General features: G+C 43.2%; 1 protein-coding gene across 1 annotated transcript in view; it reads right to left on the bottom strand.

The window, feature by feature from the left end:
- The window catches only part of MYRFL (myelin regulatory factor like), a 226,940-nt gene extending 209,936 nt beyond the window's left edge, over positions 1 to 17,004 (bottom strand). The window contains exons 1-2 of the mRNA XM_075859394.1: positions 16,842 to 17,004; positions 11,732 to 11,822 (exon numbers count right to left, since the gene is read on the bottom strand). Coding sequence (XP_075715509.1) covers positions 11,732 to 11,822; positions 16,842 to 17,004 — 254 coding nt within the window. The remainder of the gene's footprint in view (positions 1 to 11,731; positions 11,823 to 16,841) is intronic.
- Between the last annotated feature and the right edge of the window lie 1,539 nt (positions 17,005 to 18,543).

Raw genomic sequence — 18,543 nt, 5'->3', positions numbered from 1 at the left:
CTGCCTTTTATTACATTGATCTATGTCCTATATCTCAATAAGCCTGGAACCACTCATGCAGTTTTCAAAGCAGCGTTTTGAGCCCAAAACAGGAGCAGATACATTAGGGTATGTTAACACAGCCTATTTTCGGAAGCAGACCGCCTCCAACCATCTGCCCATTGATTTCAATGGGAAAAACGTTGTTCTGTTCCGATGGGCCCTTTTTTTACGCAGCCATTTAAAAAAAACGGCCGCGTAAAAAAAAACTTGCCGCAAAAAAGAAGTGCAGGTCACTTCTTGGGACGTTTTTTGAGCGGTTTTTCATAGACTATTGAAAACAGCTCCAAAAACGGCTGTAAAAATACGCAGCGAAAAACGCTGCCAAAATCGCGAGTGGCTTAAAAAATGGCTGAAAATCAGGAGCGGTTTCCCCTTGACAACAGCTCCTTATTTTCAGAAGTTTTTGACTCAGCGTGTGAGCATACCCTAAGAGAGGAGACATATCCGTCTTTTCCTTTATACTTTTCTTTTCCTTTGGATTCACTTCTGGCTTTGGCTAAAAAAAACTGCCACAAAAACTGTGTGTGTGATTGGTGGCAGATGTAAGCCAATATACTGTATATCACTTGCTCCAAAGCCTATGTATATTATTACAGTTTTTGAAAATATACTCTACTATGTTCTCACTTTACTATGCTTGCACTTGTAATATGGTAACAAAATCAATAAGAGGAATTCTCACGAACTTTAAAAGGTAACTAAACGTTCAACAAACTTCTGACATTTCATAGTAACATGACAGAACTTTTGATTGTTGGGAGTCCGAGCACGGAGACCCCCACCAATCGCTAAAATGAAACGGCAGAAGCGCTCGTGTGAGCGCTCAGTCGCTTCGTTTCTGTTCGGCTTTTTCTGGAAAGCCAATGTATCAGAGTACGGGCTCAGAGACTTTTTATTGAGCCCGTACTCCGATACATTGATTTCCGGAAAAGGCCGAACAGAAACGAAGAGGCTGAGCGCTCACACGAGCGCTTCTGCAGCTTCGTTTTAGCGATTGGTGCTGGGTCTCAGTGCGCAGACCCCCACCAATCAAAACTTCTGACTTATGTCAGAAGTTTGTCGAACGTTTAGTTACATTTTAACCTCTATTGTGGGTAAAATATTTTAAGGTTAGTGGGAATGCTGTCACCTCAGTTTCTGGTGTTTCTGATGTGGTTCGGCAGTTTTACTCACATCTATATACCTCGACTCTTATGGTATCTCCTGCTGCCTTTAAGGCCTATTTGCAGTCCCTTCCATGTCCGTCTATTACTTCTACGCAGGCTGAGACCCTTGATACGCCCCTTACTCTGGTCGAGATTACAAAGGCTATCTCCATCCTTCCTTCAGGGAAGGCGCCAGGTCCTGATGGCCTCCCCCCAGATGTTTATGCCCGTTACCAGGAGATATTGGTGCCTCAGCTTCTGGCTACGTACAATGCAGGGTTTTCGAGGGGCTGTCTCCCTCCTTCAATGTATGATGCCACCATAGTTGTCATTCCTAAGCCAGATAAGGATAGTGGGGGGTGTGGATCCTATAGGCCGATCTATCTTAACACATATTGCAAGATCTTGGCTAAGGTCTTGGCCCTAATGGTTAAATAAAGTTCTGCTTGACATAGTACACGATGATCAAACGGGCTTTATGCCTACCAAGTCTACTTCTATAAATCTTCGGAGGGTTCATATACATAACTCAGTGGTTCATGATTTGGTTAGGGATAGAGTCATGGTTTCTCTTGATGCTGCAAAGGCCTTGGATTCCTTAGAATGGTAGTTCATGCATGACAAAATTAGTTTTTTGGGATGTGTTCTGTAAGTGGGTGCGACTTCTTTATGCTTCACCTTCCGCTATTGTACTTACTAATGGGGCTTTGTCGGGCACTTTTTCTTTGTTTAGGGGTACTAGACAGGACTGCCCCCTGTATCCGGCACTTTTTGATCTAGCTATTGAGATGTTGGCCATCAGACTTAGAACCTCTGGGGAGGTTCGTGGGCTCACCTGCGGGGGGACTGCCTCGAAGCTTGCACTCTATGCTGATGACTTGATCCTATTTTTACAAGATACTCAACATTCTCTGACGACTGCTATGTCTATCATTGATGGGTTTGGTCGCCACACGGGCCTCCGTATTAACTATTAATGTTGCGGCTCGGGGCCTTCCTCTGCAGGTGGTCCCCACCTTCAAGTATTTGGGTATTGTCATTGCTCCTACCCCTGATGATTTTGTGCGGTTGAATATCAACGCTCTTATTGGCTGGGTTTGTGATAAAACTGCAGCGTGGCGCAGGCTCCCTTTGTCACTTGCTGGGTGGGTTCTTCCTGGTTAAGATGCTGATTTTGCCTAAACTTTTATATACTTTTCAGCACACTTGGACTCCCATTCCAAGGTCCTTTTTTGCCACGCTTGATAGCATATTGACAGCCTTTCTTTGGACGAGGTCCAGAGTAAAACTTAGTTTGGAAATGTTGAAGCGTCCTAAAGATCGGGGGGTTTGGCTCTTCCTAATTTTTTTTTGTACTATGTGGCCTCTCAGTTGAGATATCTGGGCCCCTGGGTGTCGGTGGGGACCTCTGCTGGGAATGATTGTTTTCTGGGGGGAGTGTTGGACCTGCTCGTATACCTTGAGGGGGGAATCTTGGTGCCAGGATTTCTACTCATGCCACTGCATCGAGTGGCGAAACAGGTGTGGACAGCGCTTAAGAAACTGTTTAATATCACGGGACCCCTTGTATCTTGGCCCTTATGGCATAATCCCATGCTTCGTGAGCCGAATCAGCTCGACAGTGCCGGATTTTGGGAGAATCTCGGTGTTACCCACTTGAAACATTTAATAGAAGGTGATTTATGGCTGACCTTTGAGCAGTTGCAACACAATTATGAGATTTCCCCTCGCTCCTTCTACAGGTATCTGCAGCTCCGACACGCCCTTACTGTGGAATTTCCAGGGTATCCTCATCATGATCTACAGACACTTGAGGTTATTAATTTGTTTTCTAGGCCTGTGCGTCTGTCCTGTATTTTCTCCCCTCTGGTGCAGGAAACCTGTTCTAGACAGGTCCCACCTGCTAAAGCAGGTTGGCTGGCAGTCTTACCCTCCTGTCTGATGATGATTGGGGGAATATGTTGTCTTCCCATCTGCTGGTCTCGCCAGCTGCTAACAATAGACTCACGCAACTCTATATCACTCATGGTGCCTACTTAACTCCGACACGTCTACATAGAATGGGGTGATTTCGTCCTCCGGATGTCTGAGATGTCACCAGGAGGCTGCTGATTTTTGGCATATGATTTGGATGTGTCCTTACATTGTATCCTTTTGGGGTGAGATTATAGCTTATCTTTCTGGGGTCATGGGGGCCCCACTTTCTCCGGATCCACTGTTTTGCCTTTTTGGCGTGACTGGAGATGACTCCTACTCACGCCACCAAAAAATTTTCCTTCATGAAACTCTGTTTATGGCCCGTAAGGCCATTGCGCTACGGTGGATGGCACCTGCGGTGCCTGATCTGACCCAGTGGAGATCTCTAGTAAATGACTTACTTCCGTATGAAAAAGTTTTATACCACCATCGCAAATGTCCTACTAAGTTTGATAAGATATGGGCTTCCTGGTGTGCTATCTCTGACACTACTGATTAGGGGACCGAGCGGGTGTAACATGCCTATTGTACTTCTACTGTGACTTTCTCATGTATATTTCTTGTGCTAGTATGTCTGACTTGTAAGATGTATGTTATACTTCTGTTGCGCCTTTCTCATGTATATACATTGTGCTAATATGTCTGAATTGTATGATGTATATTGTACTTCTGTTGTGACTTTCTCCTGTATACTTACTGTGCTAATATGTCTCAACTATAAGATGTAAACTGAATTGACTGTTCATGTTTCTTATTTGGCAGTTTTGCCTATATATTTGTAACTAAAAATAATAAATAAACCGAATTTAAAAAAAATAAAATATTTTTTTTTCTATTGCTATCTTTAAGTATCTGAATGAAAATAATGGTATAACTCCATATCACAGAGGCGTAGAGAGGGGTTTAGCACAGGGAGGTGGGCGAAACACATATGAGTGGGCCCACCACACAGTATAATGACTCCATAGTGTGCTCCACATAGTATAATGCCCCTATAGCTGCCTCCACACAGGATAATGCCCCTATGGATTCTCCCACACAGATTAATGCTCCCATAGCTACCCCCACATAGTATAATGACCCCTTAGTGCCCCTACATAGTATAATGACCCCTTAGTGGCCCCATACAGTATAATAACCCCTTAGTGCCCCCCTATAATGCCCCTATAGCTGCCCATACCCAGGATAATGCCCCCCAAAGCTGCCCCCACATAGTATAATGAACCCTTAGTGGCCCTCATACAGTATAATGCCCCTATAGTGCCTCCCCACACAGTATAATTCCCATATAGTGCCTCTCACACAGTATAATGCCCCCATAGCTGCCCATATACAGTATACTGCCCCCACACAGTATAATGTCTCATAGCTGCCCCGACACAGTATACTGCCCCATGGCTGCCCACATACAGCATATTGCCCCCATAGCTGCCCCATGCAGCGTAATGCCCCCATAGCTGCCCCATACAGTAGAATGAACCCATAGCTGCCCTCACATAGTATAATGCCCTCATAGTTGCCCTCACACATTAGAATGCCCCAATAGCTGCACCATACAGTATAATGCCTTCAAAGCTGCCCAAATAGAGTGAAATTCCCTATTGCGGCCCCCACATACCCAGTATTATGCCCCATTAGCTGCCACCACACAGTATAGTGCTTAATAACAAATAATAAAAGAAATAATAAAATAAATATTTACCTATCCCCGGTCCCACGATGAGTGGAGGACCCCCCCCCCTACTTCACTGCTCTGTGCAGCATGTGGCTCTGTACAGACAGGTGCGACGTCACTACATCGCGCCTGTCGGCGTCGAGCCGCTCCGCTCACAGCTGGAGCTGGCATTACAAAGTGAATGCTGGAGCAAGGAGCTGTCGGCTACGTGCTCCAGCATTGAATTCAACTGTATCTGTGTCCCGAGAATGCAGATACAGTTGAAACCAGGACACACCACCTCTGGGGGACCAACCCTGGGCCCAACCATCTCAGTGGGCCCGGGGCCACCGCCCCCCCCCCCACTAGCTACACTACTACCATATTAGCATGGGTTTACGAGGGATCAGTCCTGTCAATCTAATCTGATCAGCTTCTATGAGGAGGTAACATCTGGACTAGACCGGGGGGTGTCATTAGATGTCATATAGCTTGATGTTTCTAAAGCATTCGTTACTGTGCCATATAAAAGGTTGATACATAAAATGAGATTGGGGGATTGGGGGAAAATGTGTGATAGTGGTTAAGTAACTGGCTCAGTGATAGAAAACAGTGGGTGGTTATTAACAGTATATACTCAGATTGGGTGACCTATAGTAGTGGAGTACCAAATGGGTCAGTATTAGACCCAATTCTCTTTCATATATTTATTAATGACCTTGTAGAGAGATTGCACAGTTCAACATACATTTTTGCAGATGATACTAAACAGTTTGAAGTAATTAACATAAAGGAGGAAAGGAAAGATTCTATTACAAATGGATCTGGAGCAGTTTGAGGCTTGGGCAGAGAAGTGACAACTGAGGTTTAACACTGATAAATATAAGGTTATGCACATGGGAAGAAAATATTTGTCACCATTACAGACTAAATGGGTAAAACTAACATGGAAAAGGACATAGGAATTTTAGTTGAAAGTAAACATAAAGGAATTGTACCAGAATCGACAATTATCATCTATCCAGAATAGGTGATAATGGTCTGATCGCTTGGGGCTCCACCGTTGGGACCTCCACCGATTGCGAGAACGGTGGTCCCAAACCCCCCGTTCCTCCTCACTGCACCCATCACAGTGAGAATCTTTAATGGAGCAGCGGTCCAGCATGTGTCCACTGCTCCATGCAATGTCTTTGGGACTGAAGGGAACAATCGACCTCTCTGGATAGGTAATAATTGTTGATTTTGGGAATACCCCTTTAACTGTAGCATCCAGTGTCAGGAACCTGCTGCCAAAGCAAATAAGATCCATGGGGTGCATCAAAAGGGGAATTGATTCGCATGATGAGAACATAGTTCTATCACTTTGTAAATCTCAAGTAAGACCGCATATGGAATATTGTGTACAGTTTTGGGCACCAGTGAAAAAGAAATACTGTGTGGCACTATCTACAGGGAGGGGCTGGGTGGCACAATCTACAAGGGGGGCTGTGTGTGGCACTCTCTACAAGGGGGGCTGTGTGTGGCATGCTCTACAAGGGGGGCTGTGTGTGGCACGCTCTACAAGGGGGGCTGTGCGTGGCACGCTCTACAAGGGGGGCTGTGCGTGGCACGCTCTACAAGGGGGGCTGTGCGTGGCATGCTCTACAAGGGGGGCTGTGCGTAGCACTCTACAAGGGGGCAGTGTGTGGCACTCTCTACAAGGGGGGCTGTGTGTGGCACTCTCTAAAAGGGGGGTTGTGTGTGGCACTCTAAAAGGGAGCTGTGTGGCACTCTACAAGGGGGCTGTGTGGCACTCTACAAGGGGGCTGTGTGGCACTCTACAAGGGGGCTGTGTGGCACTTTACAAGGGGGCTGTGTGGCACTTTACAAGGGGGCTGTGTGGCACTTTACAAGGGGGCTGTGTGGCACTTTACAAGGGGGCTGTGTGGCACTCTACAAGGGGGCTGTGTGGCACTCTACAAGGGGACTGTGTGGCACTCTACAAGGGGGCTGTGTGGCACTCTACAAGGGGGCTGTGTGGCACTCTCGACAAGGGGGGCTGTGTGGCACTCTCGACAAGGGGGGCTGTGTGGCACTCTCAACTAGGGGGGCTGTTTGGCACTCTACAGGGGGGCTGTGTGGCACTCTCTACAGGGGGGCTGTGTGGCTCACTCTACAGGGGGGCTGTGTGGCTCACTCTACAGGTGGGCTGTGTGGCTCACTCTACAGGTGGGCTGTGTGGCTCTCTACAGGGGGGCTGTGTGGCTCTCTTTACAGGGGGGCTGTGTGGCTCTCTGTACGAGGGGGCGCTGTTTGTGGCACTCTGTACAAGGGGGGCTGTGTGTGGCACTCTGTACAAGGGGGCTGTGTGTGGCACTCTGTACAAGGGGGGCTGTGTGTGGCACTCTGTACAAGGGGGGCTGTATGTGGCACTATGTACCAGTCTGTGTTTTTAAAATGTTGTTGTGGTAAAAAAATAAACCTTTGCCTAACATTAAATGATACAAGCACATTTAAAAAAAAACGGTTTTTGGACGTCATCCTGAAATATGGACCATGACGTTTTTAGGTGGACCACTTTAAAACTTCATTTGAAAAAATCTCTTAAAAGAGGACCTGTCACCTTTCCTGACATGTCTATTTTAGTATTTGTTTGTATTTCCCATAAATTACAATTCTGTGTGGTCTTTTCTTATTTTTCCGGATGTACCATTCCTCTGTTATGTCTCCTAGAAATATATGAATAAATTGACAACAGGGAACAGGGTGTTACTAGTTGGGGGTTTAACAAAGAAATAGGGTGGGCTCGACAATATACAGTTAGGTCCAGAATTATTTTGACAGTGATACAATCTTCATGATTTGGGCTCTGCATGCCACCACATTGGATTTGAAATGAAACAACTGAGATGCAATTGAAGTGTAGACTTTCAGGTTTAATTCAAGGGGTTAAACAAAAATATCCTGTGAAACATTTAGGAATTGCAACCATTTTTCTACACAGACTTCTAATTTCAGGGGCTCAAAAGTAATTGGACAAATTAACATTACCATAAATAAAATGTTTTTTTTTTAATACTTTGTAGGGAATCCTTTGCAGGCAATGACTGCCTGAAGTCTGGAACCCATGGACATCACCAAATGCTGGGTTTCCTCCTTTGTGATGCTTTGCCAGGTCTTTGCTGCAGCTGTCTTCAGTTGTTGCTTGCTTGTGGGTCTTTCTGCCTTACGTTTTGTCTTAAGCAAGTAAAATGCATGCTCGATCGAGTTGAGATCTGGTGATTGACTTGGCCATTGCAGAATATTCCACTTCTTTGCCTTAGAAAACTCTTCGGTTGCTTTCGCAGTATGTTTTGGGCCATTGTTCATCTGTACTGTGAGGCGACGTCCAATCAACCTTGCTGCATTTGGTTGAATCTGAGCAGAAAGTAAATCCCTGAACACTTCAGAATTCAACCGGCTGCTTCTGTCTTCAGTCACATCATCAATAAACACTAGTGACCCAGTGCCTTTGGCAGCCATGCATGCCCATGCCATCAAACTGCCTCCACCATGTTTTACACAGGATGTGGTGTGCTTTGGATCATGAGTCGTTCCAAGCCTTCTCCATACTTTCTTACTCCCATCATTCTGGTACAGGTTGATCTTAGTTTAATCTGTCCAAAGAATGCTGTTCCAGAACTGGGCTGGCTTCTTTAGATGTTGTTTGGCAAAGTCTAATCTGACATTTCTATTTTTGAGGCTGATTAATGGTTTGCACCTTGTGGTGAACCCTCTGTATTTGCGCTCATGACGTCTCCTCTTTATGGTAGACTTAGATACTGATACACCTACTGCCAGGAGAGTGTTCTTCACTTAGGTAGATGTTGTGAAGGGGTTTTTCTTCACAGTGGAATGGATTCTGCGATCATCCACCACTGTTGTCTTCCGTGAATGTCCAGGCCTTTTGGAGTTCACGAGATCACCAGTGCGCTCTTTTTTTTCAAGAATGTACCAAACTGTTGATTTGGCCACTCCTAACATTTGTGCTATCTCTCCGATGGATTTCTTCTTTTTTTTTCAGCCTAACGATGCTCTGTTTCACTTGCATTGAGAGATCCTTTGACCTCATGTTGTGGGTTCACAGCAACAGCTTCCAATTGCAAATGCCACACCTGGAATCATCTTCAGACCTTTTACCTGCTCAATTAATGATGGATTAATGAGGAAATAGCCCATGCAGCCCATTAAATAGCTTTTGAGAGAATTGTCCAATTACAACTACATATTAAAGAGCTGTAATTCCTAAACTCTTCCTCAAATTAGGATGTGAATACCCTCAAATTAAAGCAGAGAGTCTGCACTTTAAGCCCATATTGATTATATAACTGTATATTCAATATTTGGTAAGCAGATAAAATTCCAAAACTTGTGTCACTGTCCAAATAATAAAAAGGTGTTGGAGTGCTGACTCAGCAAATGTGTAACAATTACACAAAAAGGTGTGGAAAGACAAATGTTACTAGAGTCGCACATCCAAATCAATTTCAGTTACTTTATTACAATATACATGAAAAAGTACAAACAATGAGCACATCAGTACTCAAAAGGTTAAAAACATCTAAAAACAATTAAAATCGAAAAAAAAAAAAAAGAGAGCACATGTCCCTGGCCTGAATAAATGCCAAAGAGACCCCCACTATTGCCCTATAAGAATTTGAACAGGAGAAATGTCACTTAAAAGAAAGGACACCCAGAAAAATCAGAAAATGCAGTGTCAAATAAAGAATCAATATATAGACTCCAAACGAATTTGTAACAAGGGCTGGGAACTGTTTAAACCACAACTGTCCCCCCATATCATCTAGGCAGCTCTACATCCCCCTGAGGAAGCACTACGTGGCGAAACGCGCGTCGGGGGTCTATACAGCGGAGCGGACACCACCTGTTTATACCTACTTGATTCTACCTATGGTTAAGCCTGTGTCTTAGTAATCGTGTCTTGATTCAATCACCATCTATTATGATAGGTATTGCACCCTTTCCTACTCACAACTATTTACCCATGGAGACATTGTTTTCCCTTTCTTCTTACCTCTGAGTAATGGTGTATTACTGGTATATTAACTTTGAATCAGATACTTATGTAAACAGTTATGTAGCTACCCTCGGATGATAGGTAGTAACAATACCTGGTGCGGTCTCCGCTTGTTATACTAGAGTTGTTTCTTTATGTTATTTTATTATGTACAGTGTTTGTGTAATAAAGATTTAAACTTTTATATATACATTGGCGATAAAGGCTCTTATTTGTCTCTTTGTGGTATATAGTGTCAAATATAGAATGCAAAGACAATGCAAATAAATAAAGACAGTATGCAAGATAATAAGATGCGATTACCACACCATGCTGGTGGAATTAAAGGACGGCTCCTGTGAGGGCAAGGGTGGGGGTGAGACCCCAGGTGTATCGTCATTGGCACGGCTTCACCCCTGATGAAGCCATACTAACGTCGATACGCCATTGGACATGTGCTCTTTTTTTTTTCTTATATGTTAATTGTTTTTAGATGTTTAGATCTTTTGAGTACTGCTGTGCTCATTGTTTGTACATTTTCATGTATATTGTAATAAAGTAACTAAAATTGTTTCGGATGTGTGACTCTAGTAGCATTTGTCTTTTCTCTTCTTTTTGCGTGCTAGTCTTTTGTGCACACAGTCTGACACTGTACAATCAGTGCTGACAGAGCCAGAGTGTGTAGGGACACACACCCTATTGACAAGGGGAATGGGAACACCCAGTTGTGCTCCAGACCTGTTATTTTATGGTGAATATATTTACTAAAACATACATTCCAGGAGAGGTGGCAAGTCATTCTTTAAATGCTTTTTGTCTAAGAAGGAAATGTTAGGGAATGTTTCTGTAAAGGATCTGCCAGACACAGCTTCTGTGTCGACGCCCGTGGTTAATCAGTCTGCATCTGCTCCTATGACTGATAGAGGGACTCAATCTGCTACCACTCAGGCTGGTAGGCTGAGGAGTGGGAGAACCTGGCCAGACGGAGCTAGCTCCCGCCCTCGGTCTATTTATACCTTCAATTCCTGCTCTTCCTTTGCCTGTGATTCTTTCTGGTTTCCTGGCTCTGCTGTTCCTGCTAGTACTACTGAACTCTGCTTCAAATTGACCCTGGCTTTACTGACTGCGCTCCTGCTCTGCGTTTGGTACCTCGTACACTCCTGTTTTGGCTCGGCTTGTTCACTACTCTTGTTGCTCACGGTGTTGCCGTGGGCAACTGCCCCATTTCCATTAGCTTCTGTGTACCCTTATCTGTTTGTCTGTCATGCACTTATTGAGCGTAGGGACCGTCGCCCAGTTGTACGCCGTCACCTAGGATGGGCCGTGCAAGTAGGCAGGGAATGAGTGGCGGGTAGATTAGGGCTCACCTGTCTGTCTCCCTACCCCGACATTACAGTTTCCCCCTCCCTTTGGCCCGCATCCGATATTAGAGAGTGGATCTACCAAAAGTGATGTGCAAGGAGCCCAAGTTAGTTCACACAGCAGATTTTGCTTGGCAGGTCGCGCCACAAAATCCGCTGAGGAATTATTCCAGTCATCGACAGGAAGATTCCTCCTCCCATTCACTTCAATGGGAGGTTCGGGCGGAATCCGCCTGAAGATCAAGCAGGATGTTTCTTTTTCCTCCAAGCTGAAAAAATCAGCTAGCGTGAAACAGAAGCATCTGGCTCCCATTGAAATGAATGGGAGGTGAAATTGTGGCGGATTGTGCCGGAAAAAAATTGCCGTGTGAACTGACCTAAATGCATTCATAGTACTAAATCTAAATGTACTAAATATTTATTTTTTCACCAATTTCAAATATTATTAGGAAAACGCATACAGAAACACATATACATACACTGTTGATAAAAACGAAAACAAGTGATAATCACTTACAATGCTCCAAATGCATAGTCACAACTAATATATTCCTCCAGCATGCTCGTATCCACCATCGGATTATCCAAGGCTCTGTGTACATCCTGGCCTGCAAGATTACACAAAACTCATTGTGGTCAGGTAATATGAACTGTGGTTATAAGAAAATACTGAGGACATGGCTACTGGAGCATGGAGATCCAACATGTCTTGTGCTGTGAACTCTTGTCATGTATTGTTTTTTTAAAATTTTGAAATCTATTAATAGTACACATCAAAAAAACATAGCCAAGGGGGGGAATTTATTAACTTTCCTATTCCGATATTCTGGCGTAGAAAAGCTTCAAATGCATCAATAGTCACAATTTGCAACCGTTGCTGCATTTATGACGCTCACGCCACTTTTCCAAAAAGTGTGTGGGGCTTAGTGAAAGGGGGTATGAGAAAGCTTTACAGCTTCAGCTCACAGCTTGACAAATTTAAAATGGAAATTATAGTGAAAAGGTACACTATCTTGTTGCTGGCGTAGATGTCCCTTTCAGGCCCATGGATAGCCAGAGATGCGCCTAATTTAATATGAGGCGTGCGTCTCTTAAAGAGGCACTGTCACCACATTATAAGTGCCCTGTCTCCTACATAAGGAGATCGGCGCTATAATGTTGGTGATAGTAATGCTTTTTATTTAATAAAACGATCAAGTTTTCACCCCTTTATTAGCGATTTTAGATTTATGCTAATGAGTTGCTTAATGCCCAAGTGGGCGTATTTTTACTTTAGACCAAGTGGGCGTTGTACAGAGGAGTGTATGATGCTGACCAATCAGCGTCATGCACTCCTCTCCATTCATTTAGGCAGCGCATAGGGATCCTTTTAGATCGCTATGTGCTGTCTTATACTAACACATTAACAATACTGAAGTATTTAGACAGTGAATAGACATTCCACGGGATGTCTATTCACAATCTCTGCATTTCATTACTGTTTCTGTGGTAGGAACCGAGAAAGGTGGAACAGAGTTTAGGGGGCCCCATTCTAGAGATAGGTGCGGGTCCCATAGGTGGGACCCACATCTATCTAACATTTATGGCATATCCTGTGGCTATGCCATAAATGTCCCTGATGGGCAACAGGGGGTTAAACAAATTTGGGTCACTGATTAGCTAACAGCAGGGACCAAAGAAACTAAACTACTCATTAGGGAGTCTGGCCTCTCGGTAGTAAATGTAGTAAAATGTATCAATAAGAAGGTATTAATGAGTTCAGATCTTGTTTGCATCAATTAGCCACCCAATTTGCAGATAATGTTGCTAGTGTGTCTTTTGAGGGGACGAGCCCTGGGAAGCCGTATAGCTTCACTGATGACAACAGAGAAGGAGATGGCCTGTTATACAAACATGACAGCCAGGGAAGAAATTAAAGGGCAACTCCAGCCAAAAACGAAACTGTCAGCTTTTGGTCAGAGTCATTTAGCTCTGAGAAAAGTTCTGGCATTACCATGTCAGAGGAAGAAATGTATTCATCTAGTGACAACACAACTTCTGCAACTACCACTGGACCCCTCAGCCCTATGATGATAGAAGTAGTCACCACCGTCAAATCGTCAGGTGCAGGGCCTAGTGTCGCAGTTCCTCCCGCAATGTGGGATCCTGCACTTTCATTCTCTCCCCCAAGTACCCCAATTTTTAGTGACTCATTTATTTGTGGGTGATCAAGTCACGGAATTATTTGTTCAACAGACATTTTATCGTACAAAAACCCACATCTACTTGTTCTACATCATGGACCAACACAAGTGTCCCTGAAAAAAAACCTGTATTTATAGCAATCATGTGGTTCATGCATTTTAGTGACAATTTTCAAGTCGTGCCCCCCCCCCCCCTGTCCCGAGAAAAGAACAGGTTATAATTGCGAGAACTGAGGTTGTTGATCACCCTTCTGAATGAATAAGTCCTACGTACATTCCTATGTACCCGATATTAATTTATCAGTGGATAATCGTAATTTTTTATTGAATTAAATTTTGTACTTTTATACTGATATTGCATTTTTGATCATTTTGTTTCTTTTGACTGTTCTTATGACTACTGCATGTCCTGCCACACAAAACTGTTATTTTTATTCATATAACTGTATGATGAAACGGGCATGATCTTTTTTTTATTTGGAGGATCTATAATAATTGAGCTGTTCCTTATTAATATAGTATGGGCTTTATTCCATTAGTGCTTTTGCTGGACTATTTACACCCGGCAATACTTCTAGAAATATCAACATTATTTTGGGGACTGGTGATCTTTTACTGTTCCTATAGATGGTTTTGGTGGGCTGGCTTGGTGCGTATATAAGGTGTGCGATAGGCTGTCTGAACACATATCACTTGTTATTGCCATGGCTAAAGGGGGCGATTTATCAGAGTTGGAAAAAGGGATGATTATTGGCTTTCGGGCCATGGGTGGCAGTATTTCTCAAACAGCGCAGTTTGTGAACGGTTTACGTGGTGCTGTGGTGAAAGTGTATTGTGAGTGGACAAATGGCATAAGGAAAGATATGAATAGACCTTAAAAAAAAAAACGTTACTGTTATCTACATTGCAGCGCCGATCACATGCAATAGTAGATAGGGATTTGAGAATCTGGTGACAGAGCCTCTTTAATAATATCTAGGTATCTGTATATTTAATGTTACGTATTATTATTCAATAGATAGTTTATTTTATAGTTCTCTCTAGAATATAAATATATATATATATATATATATATGTTTGTCTTTTTTGCAATATATACAGTATATGCAAATCTAAAGGTATTTCAATATACATTATTATAGAAAGATTCCGAAGTTACAGGTTTCATTAAAGAGGCTCTGTCACCAGATTCTCAAATCCCTATCTCCTATTGCATGTGATCGGCGCTGCAATGTAGATAACAGTAACGTTTTTGTTTTTTTTTTAAACGTTCATTTTTGGCCAAGTTATGAGCCATTTTATATTTATGCAAATGAGGTTTGAAATGGACAACTGGGAGTGTTTTTTCGTTATGTCCAACTGGGAGTGTATTGTGTTTTTAACTGGGCGTGTTTATGTGTATGACGCTGACCAATCAGTGACCAGTCAGCATCATACACTCATCTCCATTGATTTACACAGCAGCGATGTGCAGCCGCATACACAGAGGTTAACGTTAATCAAGTGTCCTGATAATGAATACACATGATCATCCAGCCTGGACGTCATGTGTATTCAGAATCCTGACACTTCTGAATCTTTTCTTTGAGATTTCTAGCAAGGGAAACGAAATCTCGTGAGATTTCGGAGGTAAACGAGATTTCGTTTCCCTTGCTGCAAATCTCACAGAAAAGATTCAGAAGTGTCAGGATTCTGCATACACATGACGTCCAGGCTGGATGATCATGTGTATTCATTATCAGGACACTTCTGAATCTTTTCTGTGAGATTTGCAGCAAGGGAAACGAAATCTCGTTTACCTCCGAAATCTCGCGAGATTTTGCTTCCCTTGCTAGAAATCTCAAAGCTGAATGTCGGTCACCGGCTGTCAGTGACTGCCGGGGATGCTGAGGAGAGGATAGAAGCAGCTTTCGCTGCTTCTGTCTTCTCCGATCTCTTTTACACAGCGCTCAATGAACGCTGTGTAAAGGAATAGAGGCAGCGGCCGCGCTGCTGTCTCTATTGATGCCGGTGTTCATGTAACTGGTCACATGATCGCCGGCTGCCGTTAGTGGCAGACTGCTGCTGGGTCTTACTAGACCCAGCACAGCCCTATTAGTGACAATCGTCAAGATGAGAGGGCTGATTTTCCCTGTAACTGGGGCAGCTCCAGTTACAGTGGAAAAGCACGGTGTAAAAGAAAGCAAAAAAATATATATAACGTTCCCCAAAGGTCTATTTTTACCTTTGAGGGACAGACCATAGTAATAAAAAAATAAAAGTAAAGTAAAGTGCAAAAAACATTAATAATAAATACACATAAAATACCCACCCTAAAAAAAAATGCCCCCCCCCCCGCCAATCATTGTCGTAACGCTAGCCCGGACCCAATTACCCTAATATAGACAAGTAATATATTAACATTTACGGTAGACAATGACGATTATAAATAAAAGGTCTATTTTAGGGTAAAACTATGTTATTACCCCAAAAAATAGCTGAAATGTAAAAAAGCTTATTTTTTTACTACTATTTTCAAACTTTATGAATAAAAATTCTAAAATAACAAAAAGGATGTGTATAAAAATGATAAAAAAAAAGAAACCTGCATTGTCTATGGAAAAAACATCACAAAAATCACGTTGCTAATCCGAGAAATAAAAAAGTTATAGCCATTTAACTAACGCGTGCTAAAAATGGCTAAACGATGTCTGATCCTGAAGGCTCAAAATAGCCCGGTCCTGAGCTGGTTAAACAAGATACCATATTTTTGGTAATTTTTCATCATATCCCAATATTTAGTAATAGTGGTGTAAAGGATCTGCCAGACACAGCTTCTGTGTCGACGCCCGTGGTTAATCAGTCTGCATCTGCTCCTAGGTCTGATAGAGTGACTCGATCTGCTACCACTCAGGCTGGTAGGCTGAGGAGTGAGAGAACCTATCACAGCCTGGCCAGACGGAGCTAGCTCCCACCCTCGGTCTATTTATACCTTCATTTCCTGCTCTTCCTTTGCCTGTGATTCTGTCTGGTTTCCTGGCTCTGCTGTTCCTGCTAGTACTATTGACCTCTGCTTCAAATTGACCCTGGCTTTACTGACTACTCTCCTGCTCTGCGTTTGGTACCTCGTACACTTCTAGTTTGATTCGGCTCGTTCACTACTCTTGTTGCTCATGGTGTTGCCGTGGGCAACTGCCCCATTTCCCTTAGCTTCTGTGTACCCTTGTCTGTTGTGCACTTATTGAGCGTAGGGACCGTCGCCCAGTTGTACGCCGTCTCCTAGGACGGGCCGTGCAAGTAGGCAGGGACTGAGTGGCGGGTAGATTAGGGCTCACCAGTCTATCTCCCTACCCCGACATTACAAGTGTTTTTTATAAACCCCCTGAGGAAGCTAGAACAGCGAAACGCGCGTTGGGGTGTTATTTCTTTGTCACATGGACCACGTGGATCGCAGGCTCACCACACCAATTGGTAAGATCTGAGACATTAACTTCTTCTGGTTGATTCCAGATTGGAAGTGCCTTTCACCTTTGGGTACATTCAGGCCATATTCCTTCTGGATATGTGGCACCGGGGTCCTCTCTCGGAAAACACGTGTTTGTAGATCGCCAATTAAGATGCTTAGCATATGCGGTACATGATATTGTGGTTATGTTACATATTGGACAGCAGTTGATATAGATTATGCACTATTACTATTTTTTTGCTGACTTCATGATCTTGCATCTGTTATCTTGGTTTACCGCAGCCATGTCCCTGTGCTAAGGTGTATGTGTACACTATACCCTATAATTTGGTGGTGCATTTGCACCATTTCTGCGATTCCACAGCAGTTTTGGAGTGGTCCATATATAACTTTCTTCTTTTTAGATACCTCGCTTGTTTTTATTATGTATGTTATATGTTTATATATTTATCTCTAATAAAATGAACTTTCTACAATATATGTAGCCCTGCGACTCTTGGTTCTCAATTTCTTTATCTGATATGGTAGAGTCCTGCTACCCTTTGATTAGATATTTTGGGGGTACTTTGTACACATGTGCTGGTTGTACCTAACCACTTACTTTTCCCTGAGAGACATTTATTCATAATTGTTTTTTATAAGGTTGGCATGTTTGCCGTAGGTGGAAAATGGACAAATGGCGTCATTGGGAATAACCAACGTGGAAACATCGGAGCACCACGTGCCATTGATGTGAGAGGTGAACGTCGGCTATGAAGGTGTGCGAGGGCCGAACGACACGCTACAGTAGAGCAGCTCACCGTGAAAATCAACTAGGGAGCTACTAGATGTGTGTCTAAAACAACAGTTTAGCGAACCCTACTGCTTATGGGGCTCCAAAGCAGACGAATGGTCACTGTTCCTATGCTAACAAAGGTGCATCGGAAAAAAAGACTTCATTTTGCATGGCAGTATCAGAATTGGACCACTGATGATTGGCAAAGAGTCACGTTTTCATCGAACGGATGGATGTTGGTGTGTCAGACAAGAAACATCAGAGAACAAACACCCTGCAACCATTGCTGGAAGAACACAAGCTGGTGGCGGCGTTATGGTCTGGGGAATTTTTTCATGGCATTCTCTGGGCCAATTCATCCATGTGGAAGGCACTCTGAACCGATTTGTGTATGAATTCATCGTTGCAGATCACATCCACCCATACATGTGGTTTGTCTTCCCTGGGGCAGATGGAATCTTCCAGAAAGACAATGTGACACGTCACATGTTAAGAAATGTCCGACAGTGGTTGGAAGAGCATGACCAAGACTCCCAAGTACTTCCCTGGCCCCCTAATTTGCCAGACTTGAATCAATTAAGCATCTGTGGGACCACCTCAATCGTCTTGTTCGCTCTATAATAATAATAATAATAATCTTTATTTATATAGCGCCAACATATTACGCAGCACTTTACAATTTAGAGGGATCCATATCTCGGTTGGAGTGACTGCCCATATTTTCAGCTGTCCCCACAGGCAGGATATCGCCGCTGTACATCAGTAAGGTTTTGTTCTGTTTCTTTTATCCCTTTTATTTTCATAAACTGTTTGATTGCATTGTAACTGTATGTATATTTTTTTATCTTTTATTCTGACAACTATTTTATGTATTGCACTGCACTATTGTGTATTAAATCTGAAATATTTATAAGTCTCTTCCTTGT

This window comes from Rhinoderma darwinii, chromosome 3 (assembly GCF_050947455.1).
Source record: "Rhinoderma darwinii isolate aRhiDar2 chromosome 3, aRhiDar2.hap1, whole genome shotgun sequence".
Taxonomy (NCBI): Eukaryota; Metazoa; Chordata; class Amphibia; order Anura; family Rhinodermatidae; genus Rhinoderma; species Rhinoderma darwinii.
This window is presented reverse-complemented; position numbering and strand designations above follow the sequence as displayed.